General features: G+C 45.7%; 1 protein-coding gene across 1 annotated transcript in view; it reads left to right on the top strand.

Moving 5' to 3' along the window:
- ISX (intestine specific homeobox) overlaps positions 1-15,993 on the top strand; it is a 53,541-nt gene extending 37,548 nt beyond the window's left edge. The window contains exons 4-6 of the mRNA XM_006170367.1: positions 11,714-11,865; positions 14,656-14,775; positions 15,754-15,993. Coding sequence (XP_006170429.1) covers positions 11,714-11,865; positions 14,656-14,775; positions 15,754-15,993 — 512 coding nt within the window. The remainder of the gene's footprint in view (positions 1-11,713; positions 11,866-14,655; positions 14,776-15,753) is intronic.
- Positions 15,994-16,942: the final 949 nt, after the last annotated feature.

The raw sequence follows: 16,942 nt of genomic DNA, 5'->3' as shown, positions 1-16,942 counted from the left end.
GTGCTCCTCTCTGACTTCCACATTCCTCCTGCCCTCCCAGTCTCGCCACTCCTTTGCCCTTCAGAGACCACTGCTCCTCCTGCCTGTTCTCTCTCCTCATTCTCTTCTTTTCCCTCATCCTCCACCTCTGCATTAGTTTTCTATGACTGTCACAATTAATGACCACACATTGAGTGGCTTAAAACAGAGCTTTATCCTCTATCAGTCTAAGGACCAGGAGTCTAAAGTCCTGGTTCCCTCTGGCAAGTCCGAAGGGAAATCTGATCTACATCCCTATCCTGGTTTCCAGGGGTTCTGGCAATCGTTGGCCCTCTTTGGTTTGTGAATGCAATCTCTGTCTTCTCAAGGTCTTCTGCTCAGTCCCAGTGTGTGTGTCAAATGTTCCTCTCTTTTCTCCTAGAAGCACACCAGTGATTGGGTATGGGGCTCACACTAAGTCCAGGATGACTCCAACTCCAGGACCTTGGCTCACTATGTCTATAAAAGCTTTATTTGCAAAGAAAATCACCAGGAGATAGGAGCTGTACATGTCTTTTGGGGAACACATTCCATACGCTACACCTTCCTCACATCTTCCTTCCCTTCATTTTCCTCCTGCTTTGCTCTGATCTGAGCACTGGAAAAGGCAGCCCTGGCTTAAGGCTATGACCAAGGCCTGTGATCTGTCTGACTGCCTTGTGATTAATGGCCTGGCACTAAACCAGGTAGACTCAGTTCAGATAGGATCAGGGCAGAGGGACAAGGAGCTAAGAGCTATTTCCTCCAGGCTACATGTCATTAGGAGCCCCATCTCTCAGTCCCTACCATCAAAGCCACAAACTAACCTGGTCATGGGGACATTCCCACATGTCTCTGGGTTCCTGGAGGCTGGTTCTGAAACTGAGAATCTGGCTCAGTCTTGGGCCCTTCAGGAATATAAAAAAGGATAAGGCATTACCCCTGCTTTAAAAAAAAAAAAGGGCATTATGTTTGTATGGATTCTGCAATGCTGAGGCCACATGGGAGGGTCCCAGAGTCAGATCATGAGTGCCCATGATGCTGGCTGAGGCTGGGAGAAGGATCGCAGCATGAAACTCTGTTGGGGTGCCTCTCTCTGTCTGTCTGTCTCTCTCTCTCTCTCATGGGGAAAATAAAATGTATAAAAGACACTAACAAAGATGCAGTTACAACTGTAATGACTAGAGGCCTATTCTAAGGGAGTTTTGGTCTGTCAGGAGGTGAAGGAAGTAGGACATTCCACACAGAAATTCCTAAGGCCCAAGGCCTGGTGGTAGAGATGTTCAAAGGCATAAGATACGGTCTAAGAACTAGAAAGAAACCAACCCATGCTGGACCTCCCAAAAGGAGTGGAGACCATTGTAGCTTTTGAAAGAAGAAAACACAAAATCCTGAGAGGAGAATGGAGGAGACAGGATCATAGCATGGCCAACCCCCTGGGGAGTAATTTCTCATTTTCTGTCTCTTTGTCTCTTGGCAAGTGAATGTGCCCGGAAAGAAAAATCTTAAAAAAAAAAAAAAAAAGAAAGAAAGAAAGAAAGAAAGAAAGAGAAAGAAAACATACAAGGACCAATACTAACAAGAAGTCTTTGGTTCCAATTGACAAAAATTATCTCAAATTAGCTAAGATAGAGGGGGAGATGTATTACCTTGGAGGAAATAAATAAATATTGGATCACCGGAAAAGTCACGGAACCTTTTTCTGCTTTTCTATGCAAAAATTCATCATGACTTTTCTGACGACCCAATAGTTTCCAAACCAAGCCATGGAAAGGGCAGTATCATAAGCAGGATTGGGGAGCCCAAACCAATAACACCACCAAACGTTTCAGTTGTTTCTGCCTGTGGATTGGCCCAACTCTTTCTTACTGCAACCCACACCCTCTACAAGGCTTCTGATAGTTCCAAGCTTACATCAGCCTCTAGAGATGTCCTCGAGCTCTCTAAAGTCCCAAGTCCATAAATCCCAGAGGAGGGGCTCATTGGCGTAAGTGAGATATCCACCTCCAACAGGGTAAACTGAGGCCAGAGGGTATGCCTGGTGGACCTTTGTGTGTTTAGCCTGGTCTAGAATCTTTTCCTTGCTGATCCCCTTCCTCTACCATGCTGTTCCATGCTGGGATGACTGTTCCTTACTTCAATGTCCTAATAACTCTTGGTAGGTCCTTTTTAATCTCTATATATGGAACACTCTAATTTCTTTGTTATCAATGGGTTGACCTAAAGAGGTTTACTCCCTAATATACTCCAAGTAGAGACAGTTGTTCATAATTTGTTGGCCAGACATGGCTCTTCCCCCTGTTAAATCACTACCAAACCATGGTTTCATGCTGTGATCCTTCCCCCAGGCTTAGTCAGCATCATGTACATATTCTGGGACCCTCCCATGTGGCCTGTGGCTTTGGATTATCTCTAATCTGGGCACTCTCCATATTGTCACTTGAATTGGCTTTGTATATGTATTTTAAAGAAGATAATGGAAAAGTCTCCTCAATTCTTGGCAGGAAGAGTAACTAAATATAGATTCTCCCATTGAAGAGAAACAAGTTTGATGCCACTTCCTGTGTCACACCATGACACATCCTCTGGCTGCATTGTTTGTGTTGTTTGACTGCATTGTCACAAGGATAGATTGGAGACAGGCATGGTGTCTCTCGATTCACACACACACATGACACACATGCATGCACATGCATGAACAACTTCCCAGCAAGAGAAAACATTCTAACCATTGACATATGATAGCACTAACAAAGCACAGGAAATCAACCCGCCGCTACCCTATCCTAATAATCTGTGCCCACCCTCCATGTCTTTGAGTAACCCGATCTAAGCACACTGTCACGAATCAGGTTGTCATGACACAAATCCAATATAAAACCTGACAAAGTGCTTAAGAACACAGCAGAGGGAATAATGAACTCTGCCCAGGGCCACCAAGGAGGACTTCAGAGGAGAGGCACTTGTGAGATGGCATCAGGCAGAGAAGGGAGAGGGCATGTCAGGTAGAGGGAAGCCTGTGCAGCAGTTCAGAAAGAGAAAAAAAGGATATTTGTTTCAACAAACAACAAAATTCAGTGTGGCTGTATTCTAAAAACCGTGGAGCAAAATCACAGGAGATGACAGAGGTAGGGTGGACTGAAGGTCGAGTGTGCCAAGTAAAGAACTTTGACCTTGATGTCTGCACATCAGCATTTTCAAAACCTATGCTGGGGGAGCTTCAGCCTTCCATTGAGATCAGGATCAGAGCCGCCTCGGATAGAGGAAATATTCAGTGGTCCCCTCACACAGTTCAGTAAAGGAGCTCTGCTGCTATTTGTTTTGTAGGATTGCCTTTCTACTTGCTTTAAACAAAGTGTACACTGTTTTAAAAAAAAAAAAAAAAGACAGAGAGAGAGAAGGAAGGAAGACAGAGAAAGAGACATAGAGACATGTACAAGTGAAAAGTGTGGAGGACTCTGTGTGAGCGTGTGTGTGCATATATGCTAAAGGCCAGACACACAAAATATTACGAAAGTGAGGCACCATACACTCACAAGATGCCAGGTCTCACGCTGCCTAGAGAGGTGCTAAACCAGTCACCCTGTGGGCAGGATCAGCAAGTCCTTTGCTGGTGAGGTTTCAGTCTCCTCTCAGTTGTTTCTTTCAGTGATTTCTTTACTCTTGTCTCATTCCACCCAAATGTCTTCTTTTTGTTTTGATTCATGCAAGAAATCCATGCTTAGTAAAGAAAAATAGAAAATACAAATAAAAGATAAAGGAAAAGAAAATGTAATGATAACTCTACCATCTCACCATCCAGTAATAATCTCTATTAATATTTCAAAAGGTGATGGCTAGATACAGACTGAGAGAGGATTTTTGTTTTCTTACAAATATGGAGGCTGGTTTGTTTCAAGCTAAAATTCAGTACTCTTTACTTAAATTCAAATAGAAAAAATGATCTATTATACATATAAAAATATATAAATATGTTTTATATATTAGATATAAAGATATATAGTATATATTTTATATTATATAAATTTTATGCATATTTAAATATTATATAAGTTATAATATATCAATATATGTATATTTCATATTTATATTTATATCTCTCATGTTTCCATCAGAAGAATCACAGCAGACCTCAAAGAGAAGGAAACATTTGATTGAGTTGAGCTTTACCAGATAGGAGTTCACTAAATAGGAGTTCACTAAATAAAGAAGGAGAACAAGACGTTGTAGACATTGGGATTAGCAAGACAAAAGCACGTGGAGAGTCAAAGCCCATGGCCAATTTGATGGTGTGGGAATGAAATCGCAGCACTGAGGGCTAGGTAGAAAGCAAATGGCGCTAGAAGGGTAGGACTGTGAGGAGCCTTGGACGGCAGGTAAGGAGCTTGCCTTGAACCCCATGGGCACGGGGGAGCTACCAGAAGCCCACGCATAACTAGAGAGAAGCCAGCATAGACCAGTCCAGGGAGATCCTCATGTGTCCGGAGGTATCCCCAGACTGTAGTAGGGCAGCTTTTGGTGCTCAGAATGAACCTGCTCAGAATGAACACACTACCTTCAGAAGGCAAGGACAAGATCCAGTTGCAGAGATTTCACCCAGTGGTGAAGCCCTCTGGGCCTTGAGCTGCACAGCCAGAGCCAATTAGCAGACCACAGAGAAGGAGCAATCAGGGGAGGGAGCCAAGTGCAGAGAAACAGCAGTTTATAATTAGGTGGCCTAATCACCTGTGTAAATTGTGTATTTCTTATGATCAATGTGCTAAATGACTCAGGTTTAATTCAGTTCTGCTGACTCGTTCTCTTTGAAGACCCACCGAAGTGTGATTTGCACCTCGCACAATTAATAACGGGGACAGGGGCCACTTGATAGGAGTGGCATTTCCCTGCTACTTCCCTTTGCCTCTTCCCACTGTCCCCACAAGCTCACTCCCCACATGCCCATAGCCACAGTGCAGGGGCAGGAGTAGGGCTGGACTGTGACTACCTGCTTCTTGGCTTCTCTACCAAGAGCCTGGTAGGGAGATGCTGGGCCTCAACAGGAAACCAAGGACTCTCTCACCCCCAGTCCAATTCTCCTTCCAGAATAATCCATCCTGCTTGGAAAATAGGGCCTTGTACCCTCATTGTCTTTCCTAACAAGGGCTCCAAATATCCCAGCCTCTCTGATGATCAAGAATCCTATCCTCTACATGCAATGCTCCATCAGTGAGCTCATATTTCCAGCCTCTGGTGTAATGAGGTCCTTTCGTGTTCTAAAATTTTACGTGCTGAGTTGTGTTCACCCTTCCTTTCTGGCCCATAGACAATTCATGCCATTCTGTCTTCTCTCACCTTTATCTCTCTCTCTTGTGACGCACTGTGGTCTGTAACTCAAGTGTGGGCCTTCCTGACCCCCTATCAACCTCCTCCTGCATGTGGTGGGAAAGTTGAAGGGTTGACATTGGTCCTCCTGAGCCACCCCCTTAGACACTACTCTTACCCACCCCACTCTGCCCTGTGGACCATGGTCAGGTTACCTCTGCTCTAAGTCACCACCCTGAACTCCTGGGCACCATACCCTGGCAGTAAGCTGAGCATTTGGCAGTTCCCCCTTCCTCTGGTCTTCTCTATATTTGCAGTTTCCCCAAGGCCATCAAAATTGGCACTATACCTGTCAAAAACTCTCTCCTGGAGAACTGAGGCAATCAGGAAATTGCAATCCAAGAGAAAACTTGCAGATAGACCCAGACTATGACTTTTCCAAGAGTCTAGTGGTAAGCCCTTTAAGATAGCACCATTCGACCAGACTTTCTTCAATGTTGGCAACATTCCATATCTGTGCCATCCAACACAGCAGCCACTAGCCACTTGTGGCTCTTGAGCTGTAGCTAGTGTGAGTGAGGAGTTGAGTATTTCATTTTATTTCATTTAAATAGCCCCATGGAGCTAGTGGCTGCCATACTACACGGTACAGCGCTAAGGAGTTAAACTTTTCACAAAGTCTGGCCTCAAATCCTAACCTCTTTTCCCTGACTCCAGGCTTAAGTCTGTCTGTCCTAAAACTGTTCTTGGCCTTCCAATTGGGCATCTCCAGTAGAAGTCAGGGAGCCCCACCTACTGGGAGGACCCCAGCTCCAAGGTTACCCTCCCCACCACTCCTTTTTTTCTTTTCTTTTTTTTTTTTGAGAGGTTTCACTATAGGGCACGTGCGCTCGCCAGAAAGACAGAGAGATAGAAAGCAAGAAATCACCCCCCAGGGGGGATGGCCACGCCGCAATCCCTTCTCCTCCATTCTCCTCTTGGGATCTTGGCACACACGCACACGCCCCTGGCATGAGTTTAAGCCGCCGGGTCCGGGACGCAAACCGCGGTCAACTACGTGGGAGTCCAGCGACATAGCCATTACACTAACTGCTGGTCCCCCTATCACTCCTTTTTAATTTTCTCCAATTTGGGGTTATTTCATCTAGACTATCCCTAGAAGGGCAGTATAAGGAGAATCAGTGTTGACTACTGACCCCCCTCCAGGAACCCACAGTCAGTCTTAAGGGAGGGACTTTGGCACTGTGAGTCCTATGGCCTGGTCCCTTTGGGGCTCAGCCACCATCTCCCCACCAGTGTGAATTTTAGGCACCCCTCTTTATTCTTGGAGAGGTCACTATAACTGTTAGACACACACCACCACCTTCGCCACCATTTCTCAAGAACAAACATCCTAAGAAGCTATAGTTCAAAGCTAAAGGGAAAAAACACTTTTCTCAATGGCCTATCATTTGTCAGGCAGCTCCATCTCATTAAGTCAGCACCGGTTTTTCTGCAGAGTTTGGATCCTTGCCTCCTCAATTCTACCTGGAAATTACATACACACACACATACAAACACACACACACATCTTAACAATTGTTCCCTTCATTACACAAATGGAAGCTTTGAAATGATCATTTTATTAAGGATTTCATCCTTAAACATGAACCCTTGTTTTTCCAAGTTTCCCTCTTGAGGAAATGGAGGAAGTGACTTATTTTTGCTATAATCTACATTGTTTCTTTTTTTTTTGGGGGGGGGTGTTGCTATAGGGCACATGCGCTCACCAGAGAGAGAGAGAGAAAGAGACAGAAAGCGAGAAATTGCCCCCCAGGGGGGATGGCCAATCCCATCTCCTCCATTCTCCTCTCGGGGTCTTGGGCACGCATGCACACACGCCCAGCGTGAGTTTTAAGCCACCGGGTCCGGGACGCAAACCGTGGTCAACTATGTGGGAGTCCAGCAGCATAGCCATTATGCTAACTGCTGGTCCCTCTACATTCTGTTTCTAATCCTCTGTTTTCTATGGTGTTTAATTTCCAGTTCCACATCCAACACATCCTCTATTCCACAGCTGTACATTCCCAGAAAAATCTAAACTCCATGCTGTCTTTGACACCAAATAACATGCAATGTTCCCCTCTGTGTTTTTTTTTTCAGCTTTCTATAGAACTGTACATTTACTGTAATCTGTAACACTGGCCAAAGGAATGAGTGAGTGAATGCAATACTATCAAATATGCCTTACTCATTGGTACTCCTGCAGACTCAGTGCCTATTACTGGGTTATAGGAAAAGTCATGATTGATTATTATTTCTGTGTAAAAATGCATCATGACTTTCCCGACAACCCAACAGATGCTAGGTACAAAGAAGATATTTATTAAGCTCCTGACAATGGATTGACACCTGCCACTTGTCTCTCCATCAACACTGATTGGTGCCAGTTCTATCCCTTAAAATTGTGAGAGTGGGGTGGACTTTGGGAGGGGAAGAAAAAGGAGAGACTGAGCCTAGAGTTCTGCTGAGGGAGGTTCACAAACCAATAGCTTATTTTAGTGGTAAGTCCCTCCTCCTTGGTGTCTTCAGTCATCCTCTGACGTGTGACCTCTGACATTGTACAAATTTCAGATAAATCATGTAGAGGTGTCTTCTCTGTCCAATGGGATTCAGACAGAGCTTGAATTTCACATTTACTCATTCAAAGTAAATATTTACTAAGCTCCCAATGGGTGCCAGTTATTCAGCTTGTCTAAGATACAGCCTTCCCCACACACACAGGGAATCACATTTAGAGAAAGGTGACAGCTGCCAAGTGTGGGCTCCCTCCCCTGATGACCTTCAAGTCCTCTTGAGCTTGAGTGTGAGTGACCCTTGGATAGAGGTACATAAGTTATGGGTCATTTCCTGAGAAAAGACTTTTATAGGAATAAGGAAACAGGAGAAGCAAAGTGATCAGCTGTTAACAAAATGGTAGGAGTTCCTGGACTCAAACAGTGAGAGTGATTTGAGGAAAGAGTTTGTGCTTTTCCCACAATTTCTAAAACTATGTCATATGGGCGGTCTTTGGTCCAAGCAAGACTAGAATTGTAAGTCTGTCCTCAGAAGTCATGGTCAAAAGAACAAACCCACTACCACTGGTTTGGTCCTTCCTCCAACGTCCACCATCACTTGGCTCAGCCAGGCCGCATGAGCAACACTGGCTGATTCTCCTGTTATACAAACAGGGCATTCTTCCTTATTGTGCCTGGTAGGAACAAGTTTAGTAACCATCTTTCTGTCCTCGTTTAATTGGTCCATCTGTGAGAAGGACATAGCTGTGTCTTCTTTCTTAAAATAGTTTCTTTACTGAACATCCATGTTGCCTCACTTTCCTCTATTTTCTCTTTTTGAATTAAGAATTTTTTTAATTATTATTATTATTATTATTTTCCAATTTGATCAGAAACAGAGAGAGAGAAAGTGAGAAAGGAAGTCACCAGGTCCAGGACTTGAACCATGGTTGGCCATGTGAGAGTCCAGCACCTTTAACCACCCTGCCACCTGCTAGGCCCCCCTTCAATTTTCTCTTAGCCCAGCGACCTCTGCTTCCTATTATCTTTGTTGGCTTCTCTGCTGCTGAATCTTACATGGTTGAGGGGCCCCAGGCTTGCTCCCTAGACCCTCTGTTCTTTTTACACTTCCTGCCTAAAGGACCTCATCCATTTCCATGACTTCAAAGGCCAAATATATGCTGATAATTCTCTAATTTGAACCTCAGTCTGAGCTTCTCTTTGAGCTCTAAAATGAAAAATGCATCTACCCATTCCATAGCTTCCTTTGAATAGCCAGTAGACATTTCAAATGTAACATGTCCAAATTGGGCACCTGATTTCCTCAATGTACACAGACGTACATATGTGCACACACACACACACACTCTCTCTTTTGTTCAAGCCAAAACTGAAAAACTATCCCTGATTTCTCTTACCCAAGATCTAATCCATCAACATGCCCTGGCAGCTTCCCTCCAAATATATCCCATAGTCAGAGCTATATCTTCTTCTCGCAAACAACGTCAACAGTATGAGAAGAGAGTTGGTGGCTGATGAGCCAAGTCTCACATCCCACATCTGCCACCAATATACCCCTCAGGAGTTTTATTCCCTCTCCTATTTATATTACAAAAAAGAAAGAAAGAAAGAAAGAAAGAAAGAAAGAAAGAAAGAAAGAAAGAAAGGAGGGTTAAGAAAGAAAGGAAGGAAGGAAGGAAGGAAGGAAGGAAGGAAGGAAGGAAGGAAGGAAGGAAGGAAGGAAGGAAGGAAGGAAGGAAGAAAAAAAGAAAGGGAAAGGGAAAGGGAAGGGAAGGGAAGGGAAGGGAAGGGAAGGGAAGGGAAGGGAAGGGAGAAAAAGAAATCCAGGTGTAGATTCTGATAGGTCCAGTTGGACTACTTTCCGATTGGTCCCCTTGAACCAATCCAGTTTCTATTCTAATTACTTGGTTTCTGTGTAAAAAGAATAGCACCCAGAAAGAGGGGAGTGCTGCCCCCAGAACGGAGGTGATTCTGGACAGATAGCAAAAGAGATGTCTACCTGTCTCTACTAGAGCAGTGACTACCATGTTCTCTAAGCCACATGCAAGCCTGTCTGTATCCCCCACCTTGTCAGACAATGAGCTGCTTCAAAACAGGAACTAAGTCTTCATTTCTCTACAACCCACTCTCTGTGTAGTGCCTGGCACAAAGAGGTATGTGTGTAATAGAAATGTGAGTGAGTAAATGATACAGTTTAACTGGTGGAATGAAGGTTTTCCTTTTTTTTTTTTTTTGGAGAGGTTTTCGCTATAGGGTACGTGCGCTCGCCAGACAGACAGAGAGAGACATAGAGACAGAAAGTGAGAAAGCGAGAAATCACCCCCCAGGAGGGTGGTCTTGCAGTAATCCCTTCTCCTCCATTCTCCTCTCGGGATCCTGGGCACACATGCATACGCGCCCAGCATGAGTTCTAAGCCACCAGGTCCAGGACGTGAACCGCGGTTGAGTACGTGGGAGTCCAGCGACATAGCCATTACGCTAACTGCTGGTCCCCAAGGTTTTCTTGATAAGACATATTACCCAAGGCTAGAAAGATGGGGGGAGGGTGGAATTGGAGATAGTATGAATGAATTTAGCTGTTGAACCAGTAGGAATTGGGATTGCACAAGAGAGACAAGATGATCCCAGATGGGGGAGAGTGCCTAGGAAAACCCAGTGATAATCTCACACAAGGCGTGTTGCAGAAATGGTCATAGACCAACCTGAATTAAGCAGGCTGTGTGAGCCGACAGAACAGGGCCGGTTCCATGGGGAATGGCCAATGCATGTAGCCATTGTAGTCCACAGGGTTCTACACTCAGAAGGAGGTCCACAAGTGGGTTGAATGCTTATGTCCCCACTTTGAAATGCTTGATAATTTTATGTTCAAATCTGTGTTTTGCAAGTGAATTCCAATGGGACAATGATGCATGTACCAGGGGCTAGGAGCCTGGAGCCTCCACTCACTATCATTGCCTCTCACCATCTCCCCACTTCCCTAGGGTGGGCTGTTGACCAGCTGTCTCCTCACCCCTACCCAGTGACTATTGTCTCCTCCTTCCTGGGGGACAGGGTGCTGGTCATGGGTTCAAGGAAGGTCAAGATCAGGTGCCAGGGTGGAGTCTAGTCTTCATCAGGCAACCATTTCCTCAGGTCTCAGGGTGAATCCCCACCCATCCACGCCAGTCCCTGTGAGGTCCTGGTGCTCTCTCAGGGAAGCCAATATTAAATAGCAAAAAAAAAAAAAAAAAAAAAAAACACCTTGACAGGTCAAAGGAGAAACTGCAAACAAAAGGGAAGAGCTCTTATCCTAGTGTTTGAACAAGAGGCCCCACAAGTGACAGACCTGCCCTGAGTAAAGCTGAGGCTGAACAGGTGGGTTAGAGACAGGTCGTGACTGATGTTGAGTTCAGCTTTACTTATAGACCAAGGTTAGCATGCATTTCCTGTAAATGGCCCGATGGCAATTATTTTAGGGATCACAGGCCATTGGTCTCTGTTGCAATGACTCAAGCACAAATGCAACCAAAGGCAATTGATAAACTAATGGACAAAAATGTCCCTACACAACTTTATTTAAAAATAGTCTTCCATCTCTTATAAATGAGGACAATTCCTTGAAAATATCTGAGCAACAGAAAGGCATAACCAGAGAGACATTTCTAGGTTACCTTAACCTCACTGCCTAGATCAGTAGGAGGATATTAGCCAAGAAATGAGATTTCAGAAAAAAGAATAGTTGCAAGGTCCAAGCTCAAAGAGCCAGGGGCCAAGACTCCATAGGCGCAGTGCGCGTTGAAAAGGTAGAACAAGGCAGCACGAAAGCCTCACTGAGAAGCTGACACCAAGACAACTCACCAACCTAGACCTCTCCTTCACAGAAGAGAGGAAGAGCAGGCGGAGGGTCCGGACCACCTTCACCACAGAACAGCTGCATGAGCTGGAAAAGATCTTCCACTTCACCCACTACCCGGACATCCACACCCGCAACCAGCTGGCAGCCAGGATCAACCTCCCAGAAGCTCGGGTACAGGTACAGCCCTCCCTGGCCTCAGCCTCCAACCCGTACCCTGGGTGAGACCATGGGTGAAGCACTGTGTGTCCTGGGCCCTTCAGGTCTGCCCCATCTCAAATTTTCCACTGGTTTTATCCCATGAGTGCAGTCATACTGGCTAAATGTGATTTTCCAGGAAACAAAGTCACCATTGTTATAAGATGGCTTCTCTGCTTTGGGCTAGAGACAGAGTGAGGTGGTATTGGTGACTGCCATTGAGCTTGGCTCCCCACTAGGCTGCAGTTCCAAAATGCTGTTCCCCAAGCAGCCACATCTTGACAATCTGCACTGGGGTCTTCTCCCTTTTTCTGGAAAAAGCCAGGTGATAATGATTTTAGGTTTCATGGGCCATACTGTTACTGTCAGAACTTCTCCTGGTGGCCCTGGTGGCACAAGATCATCCACAGAGAATGTGTTATGAAGGAACATGGTGGTGTTCCAGTAAAACTCTATTTTTGAGCACCAAAATTTATATTTTGTATCTTTTGCATATGTCATGAGATATTCTTTTTGAGATTTTTTTTTCCAATCATTTAAAAAGGCAAAAACTGAGCCAGTCTCACAGCACAATTGTTAAGGAGCCAGATCCCATACAGCTGACCACAGTTCAAATCCCAGCCACAGCAGCTTGAAAAACACACCAGGCATGTTTGCATGAGTGCCCAAAATCATGGCAGGATGAAGAGCTGGAAGAGAAGGGATTGTGGCACAATCACGCCCCATTGGGAGATGCTTTATCCTTTTACTCTCCTCTCTCTGGCAAGCGTACAAGCTCTTTGGCAATAAAAAATATATTTATTAATTAATTAATATCGATAAAAATGTAAAAAAAAAAATCTTAAATCATGAGCCAATCAAAAACAGGTAGAGGGCCAGATTTGGCCTGCAGGTTATAATTCACCAACTCCTGACCTGGACCACATGGATATCTACGCTGGAGGGAGCACAGAGTGATGGAAAGGACTCTGGGTCCATGGTAAAACACCTGGTTTAAGCACTGGCAGCCTGATCTACCATCTGTACTCTACACCCCAGAGTGTCTATTGCTCCATCAATAGTTATACTAGGCCCTGGGACCAGCAGATGGTGTAATGGTTACCTCCCTGGACTCCCACATAGTCAACCGCAGTTCGAGTCCTGGACCCAGAGGCTTAGAACTCATGCTGTAAGTTCCTGCATGCGTGCCCAAAACCCTGAGAGGAGAATGGAGAAGGGATTGCGGCATGGCCATCCCCCCCACCGGGGGTTGTAATTTCTCGTTTTCTGTCTCTCTGTCTCTCTCTGTCTTTCTGGCAAGTGCATGTGCCCTATAGAAAAAATCTCTCTAACAAAAAATAAGAAAGGAAAAAAAAAAAAGAAATACACTAGCCCTGAGCCAGCAGGTGGCATAATGGTTAATGCACTGAACTCTCACATGGCCAACTGCAGTTTGAGTCCTGGACCTGACAGCTTGCATTCTCATTTTCCCTCTCTCTCTCTCTTTTTCTCTCTGTGTGTGTCTCTCTCTCTCTGGAGAGTGCACATGGCCTATAGCAAATTTTTTTAAACTAGTAATAATAAATAAAATTAAATAAGTATTTTTTTAATAGAAAGAAATATAATAACCCCTTGTCACTCACCAGGCTGCATCCAGCTCTCCTCAACATCCCCAGTTTTGCATACCCCATTAGCATATGAAGTTCCACCAAATCCAGACTCAGAACTATTGCCATGCCCCCCAAAACAGTTTTCTTTTTCTTTTTTTTTTTTTGGAGAGGACAGAGAGAGAGAGAGATAGAAAGCGAGAAATCACCCCCCAGCGGGGATGGCCATGCCGCAACCCCTTCTCCTCCATTCTCCTCTTAGGATCTTGGGCACACATGCACATGCGCCCAGCGTGAGTTTAAGCCGCCAGGTCCAGGACTTGAACCACAGTCGACCACATGGGAGTCCAGCGACATAGCCATTACGCTAACTGCTGGTCCCCAAAAACAGTTTTCTAAGTCACTTTTTTTTCTTTTCATAAATGCTATAGACTTCTAATTCACAATCTGAACCAGAGCCCAGGCCAACATTCCACGCTTTATTTTATTCCAACCTCCTTTTCTTCTGGCTAAGGCCCAGCCTGTCTTAGACTTTTTCCCTTTTTCTTCTTGCTTGGAATCAGGCAGCAGCTAAGGGGGTAGCACCGGCATCTGCTGTAAGGCCCAGAACTCAACACCTGCCCTAGCAGAATTATCAAGTATAAACAGCCAAATGCCGGGAACCATCAGGGTGCCCACGAACACAGGAACTGCCAGAGTACAAAGTACAGAGGCCATGGGGCCCCCAGGGCTTACACACTAGTGACCAGCCGATGGGAAACAGCCCACCAATGAGTTCTGTTTGGTCTCTACACAATATTTTAAAACTCAGGGAAAAAAAAATAAAACTCAGAAGCATTCAGTAAACACCAAGATTTCCACCTTGGAAATTGGATGATCATGCCACACCAGGCTCACATTTCCACATGGTGACTGTCAACAGGAGGGGGAAGCTGCCCATGTAGCCTCAGACTCCGCCCCCAATCACAGGGCACCAGAGCTTCGCTCAGGTTTGCCTCCCCATCTGCCCGCACTGGCGGTCCCCTCTCAGAAGGCAGACCTCAAAATCCAAAGAAATTCCGGTGCTGGAACTTTACAAATTGTCAAGGGCTGGGCCCTCTGAAGGTATGGTAATCACACATGTGGTAGGTAGGTGCTTTGACACAGCAAACCTCTTCTCATCTTCATACTTTCTCCTTAACCATAGATCTGGTTCCAGAACCAGCGAGCGAAGTGGCGGAAGCAAGAGAAGATTGGCAGCCTTGGTAGTGCCCCACAGCGGCTGAGTGAGGCCACCTTGGCACTGCCCACAAGATTAGACATGGCTGTAAGTGCCCGGGTTACCCTGCAGGGGTGGAGGGACTCATTGGAGATATTCCATCCAGACCCAGAAAACACCTACAGTAAAAAGTGCAAAGGCAATGCTTTTATAAACAGCAGAGGCTGGGACCAGCAGATGGTGTAATGGCTACATCACTGGACTCCCATGCAGTCAACCACGGTTCGAGTCCCGAACCTGGTGGCTTAAACTCACTCTGGGCATGGGTATATATGTGCACAAGACCCCAAGAGGAGAATGGAAGAGAAGGGATTGTGGTGTGACCATCCCCCTGGGGCGGGGGAGGGGGTGATTTCTCGCTTTCTGTCTCTCTATCTCTGTCTTTCTGAAGAACACATGCCCTATAACAAAAATCTCTCAAAAAAAAAAAGAAAGAAAGAAAGAAAGGAAAGGAAAAGAAAGAAAGAAAGAAAGAAACAGCAGAGGCCAGGAGGGGCTTGGAAGACTGCAGGGCCTAGAACAAGTAGCCAGCCTTTCTCTGTCCCTGTGTCTTCCTCCCAAGTGACAATCACAGTGCCTCTCCCTCCTCCAGAGAGTGGTTTGTATCATCTGTGCAAAATTTCAGTTTACAAAACAGGGTCACAGAGCACAACACAGTACACAGTGGTTGAGTACATTGGCTCAGAGACATACTGCCTGGGTTCAAATCCAAGCTGTGCATTTCCATGTGGATTAGAAGAGCCACCTCGCCCCTCCAAGGCTAGTGGCAGAGTTTTGATGAGGATGAAATCAGTAAACATGGAAAACACTTGGCACCTCAGAGATACTCTATAAATATTAGCTGTCCATGTCAGCACTTGCTGACAGGACTGTCAGTGCTAAATCCAGAAAGTCCTGGCCAAAGAGGACAAGTCGGCACTGCTGCCACCCAAGCTGCCAAAGCCAAGGGAGGCAGGCTGGGAGACTGCAGGGAAGCCCACGGTAAAACTCAGTACTCACTCCTCTCTCCTGACTTCTCCTGTCCAGGGCCCAGCACCAATGCCCACCACTCTGCATAGGCTGCCTCCTTCCACAGGGTTGTATCCATCCTTGCAAGGTCAGCTGGCACCTTCCTGGTTCCCTGCCTGGCTCTCCCTGCTCCACCAGCACCCCTTGGAGATGCAGCCACCCCCAGGCCCTCTCATCCAGCAGACCTGTGTGCCTGGCCTCTGCTTCGTTTCTCCTCCACACCCCAAATGGAGCAGCATCTGTGCCACTTCAACATAGGGATTTGACATTCTTTCTCCGAACAAGCCACTCTCTTCTCCAAGAAAAGGCAGGTGGCAGAAGATGCCCTGGATCTTGGGGAAATCAATCTCACAATCCAAAGAAGGTTCACAGCCCAGGCAGCTCCTTGAACGTGCCCCTTGGAAGGTTCCACCAAACTCAGCAGCAAGATAAACCAAAATGCCAGCTCTCATCTCTCCTAGCCAGTCACTCTCCTCTCCAAAAGACAAGCTGGGTGAGCTCTCAGGACAAGCTTGTAATGAGGAGTCATCCTCTTGTACTTTGCTTTCTCTGACTATGTGACCTCCAGCCAGTGACTTGCCCTCTCTGAACCTCGTCTGTAATACAAGGCAGTTGGACAAGATGATTTCTGAGGACTCTCCAGTTGTTATTTCGCTGAACATCAAGGTATCCAGGAAGCTGAGGAGAGAAGTTTGTTCATGCATTCATTCATGACACATTTATTGAGGACCTACTGGATGCTTCATAAGCAGAACTAGAAACAGATATAAACCACTCAGGTCAGTTAAAAAGTAGTGCTGACTTCCCCTAGCAAGCAGGACACTTGCTTGATGACCTCGCAGTTGGCCAAGTCTAACGTATCCTTTATGGCTTTGATGTGAACATCCCATAATGGGAAAAATATATAATAATTTCTTTAATTTAAAACAGAATCTAGTGTCTTTTATTACTCTAGTGGATTCAGAAGGGTTGTTTCATTCCTGGTATGATTGAAGAGCATGGCAGTAAGTACTTCTTAGAGGTTCTCTTTCCAGGACATGTGCCAGAGACCCAGCCAGAAGACCAGCTTCATGGGTGCTAAACGCCTGAGATTTCATCCAGGTCTCTGCTTCCATGCAGCAAGACCTTGAGCAACCATGTGCCCTCTCTGAGCCTGTTCTCCTCTCTGCAAGAAGGTAGTAACTCCCACCTGGTCTGACTCATAGAG

Source organism: Tupaia chinensis, unplaced genomic scaffold (assembly GCF_000334495.1).
Source record: "Tupaia chinensis unplaced genomic scaffold, TupChi_1.0 Scaffold148234_1, whole genome shotgun sequence".
NCBI classification, from domain to species: Eukaryota; Metazoa; Chordata; class Mammalia; order Scandentia; family Tupaiidae; genus Tupaia; species Tupaia belangeri.
The sequence above is the reverse complement of the archived record's forward strand: the minus strand, read 5'-3'. Positions and strand labels throughout refer to the sequence as shown.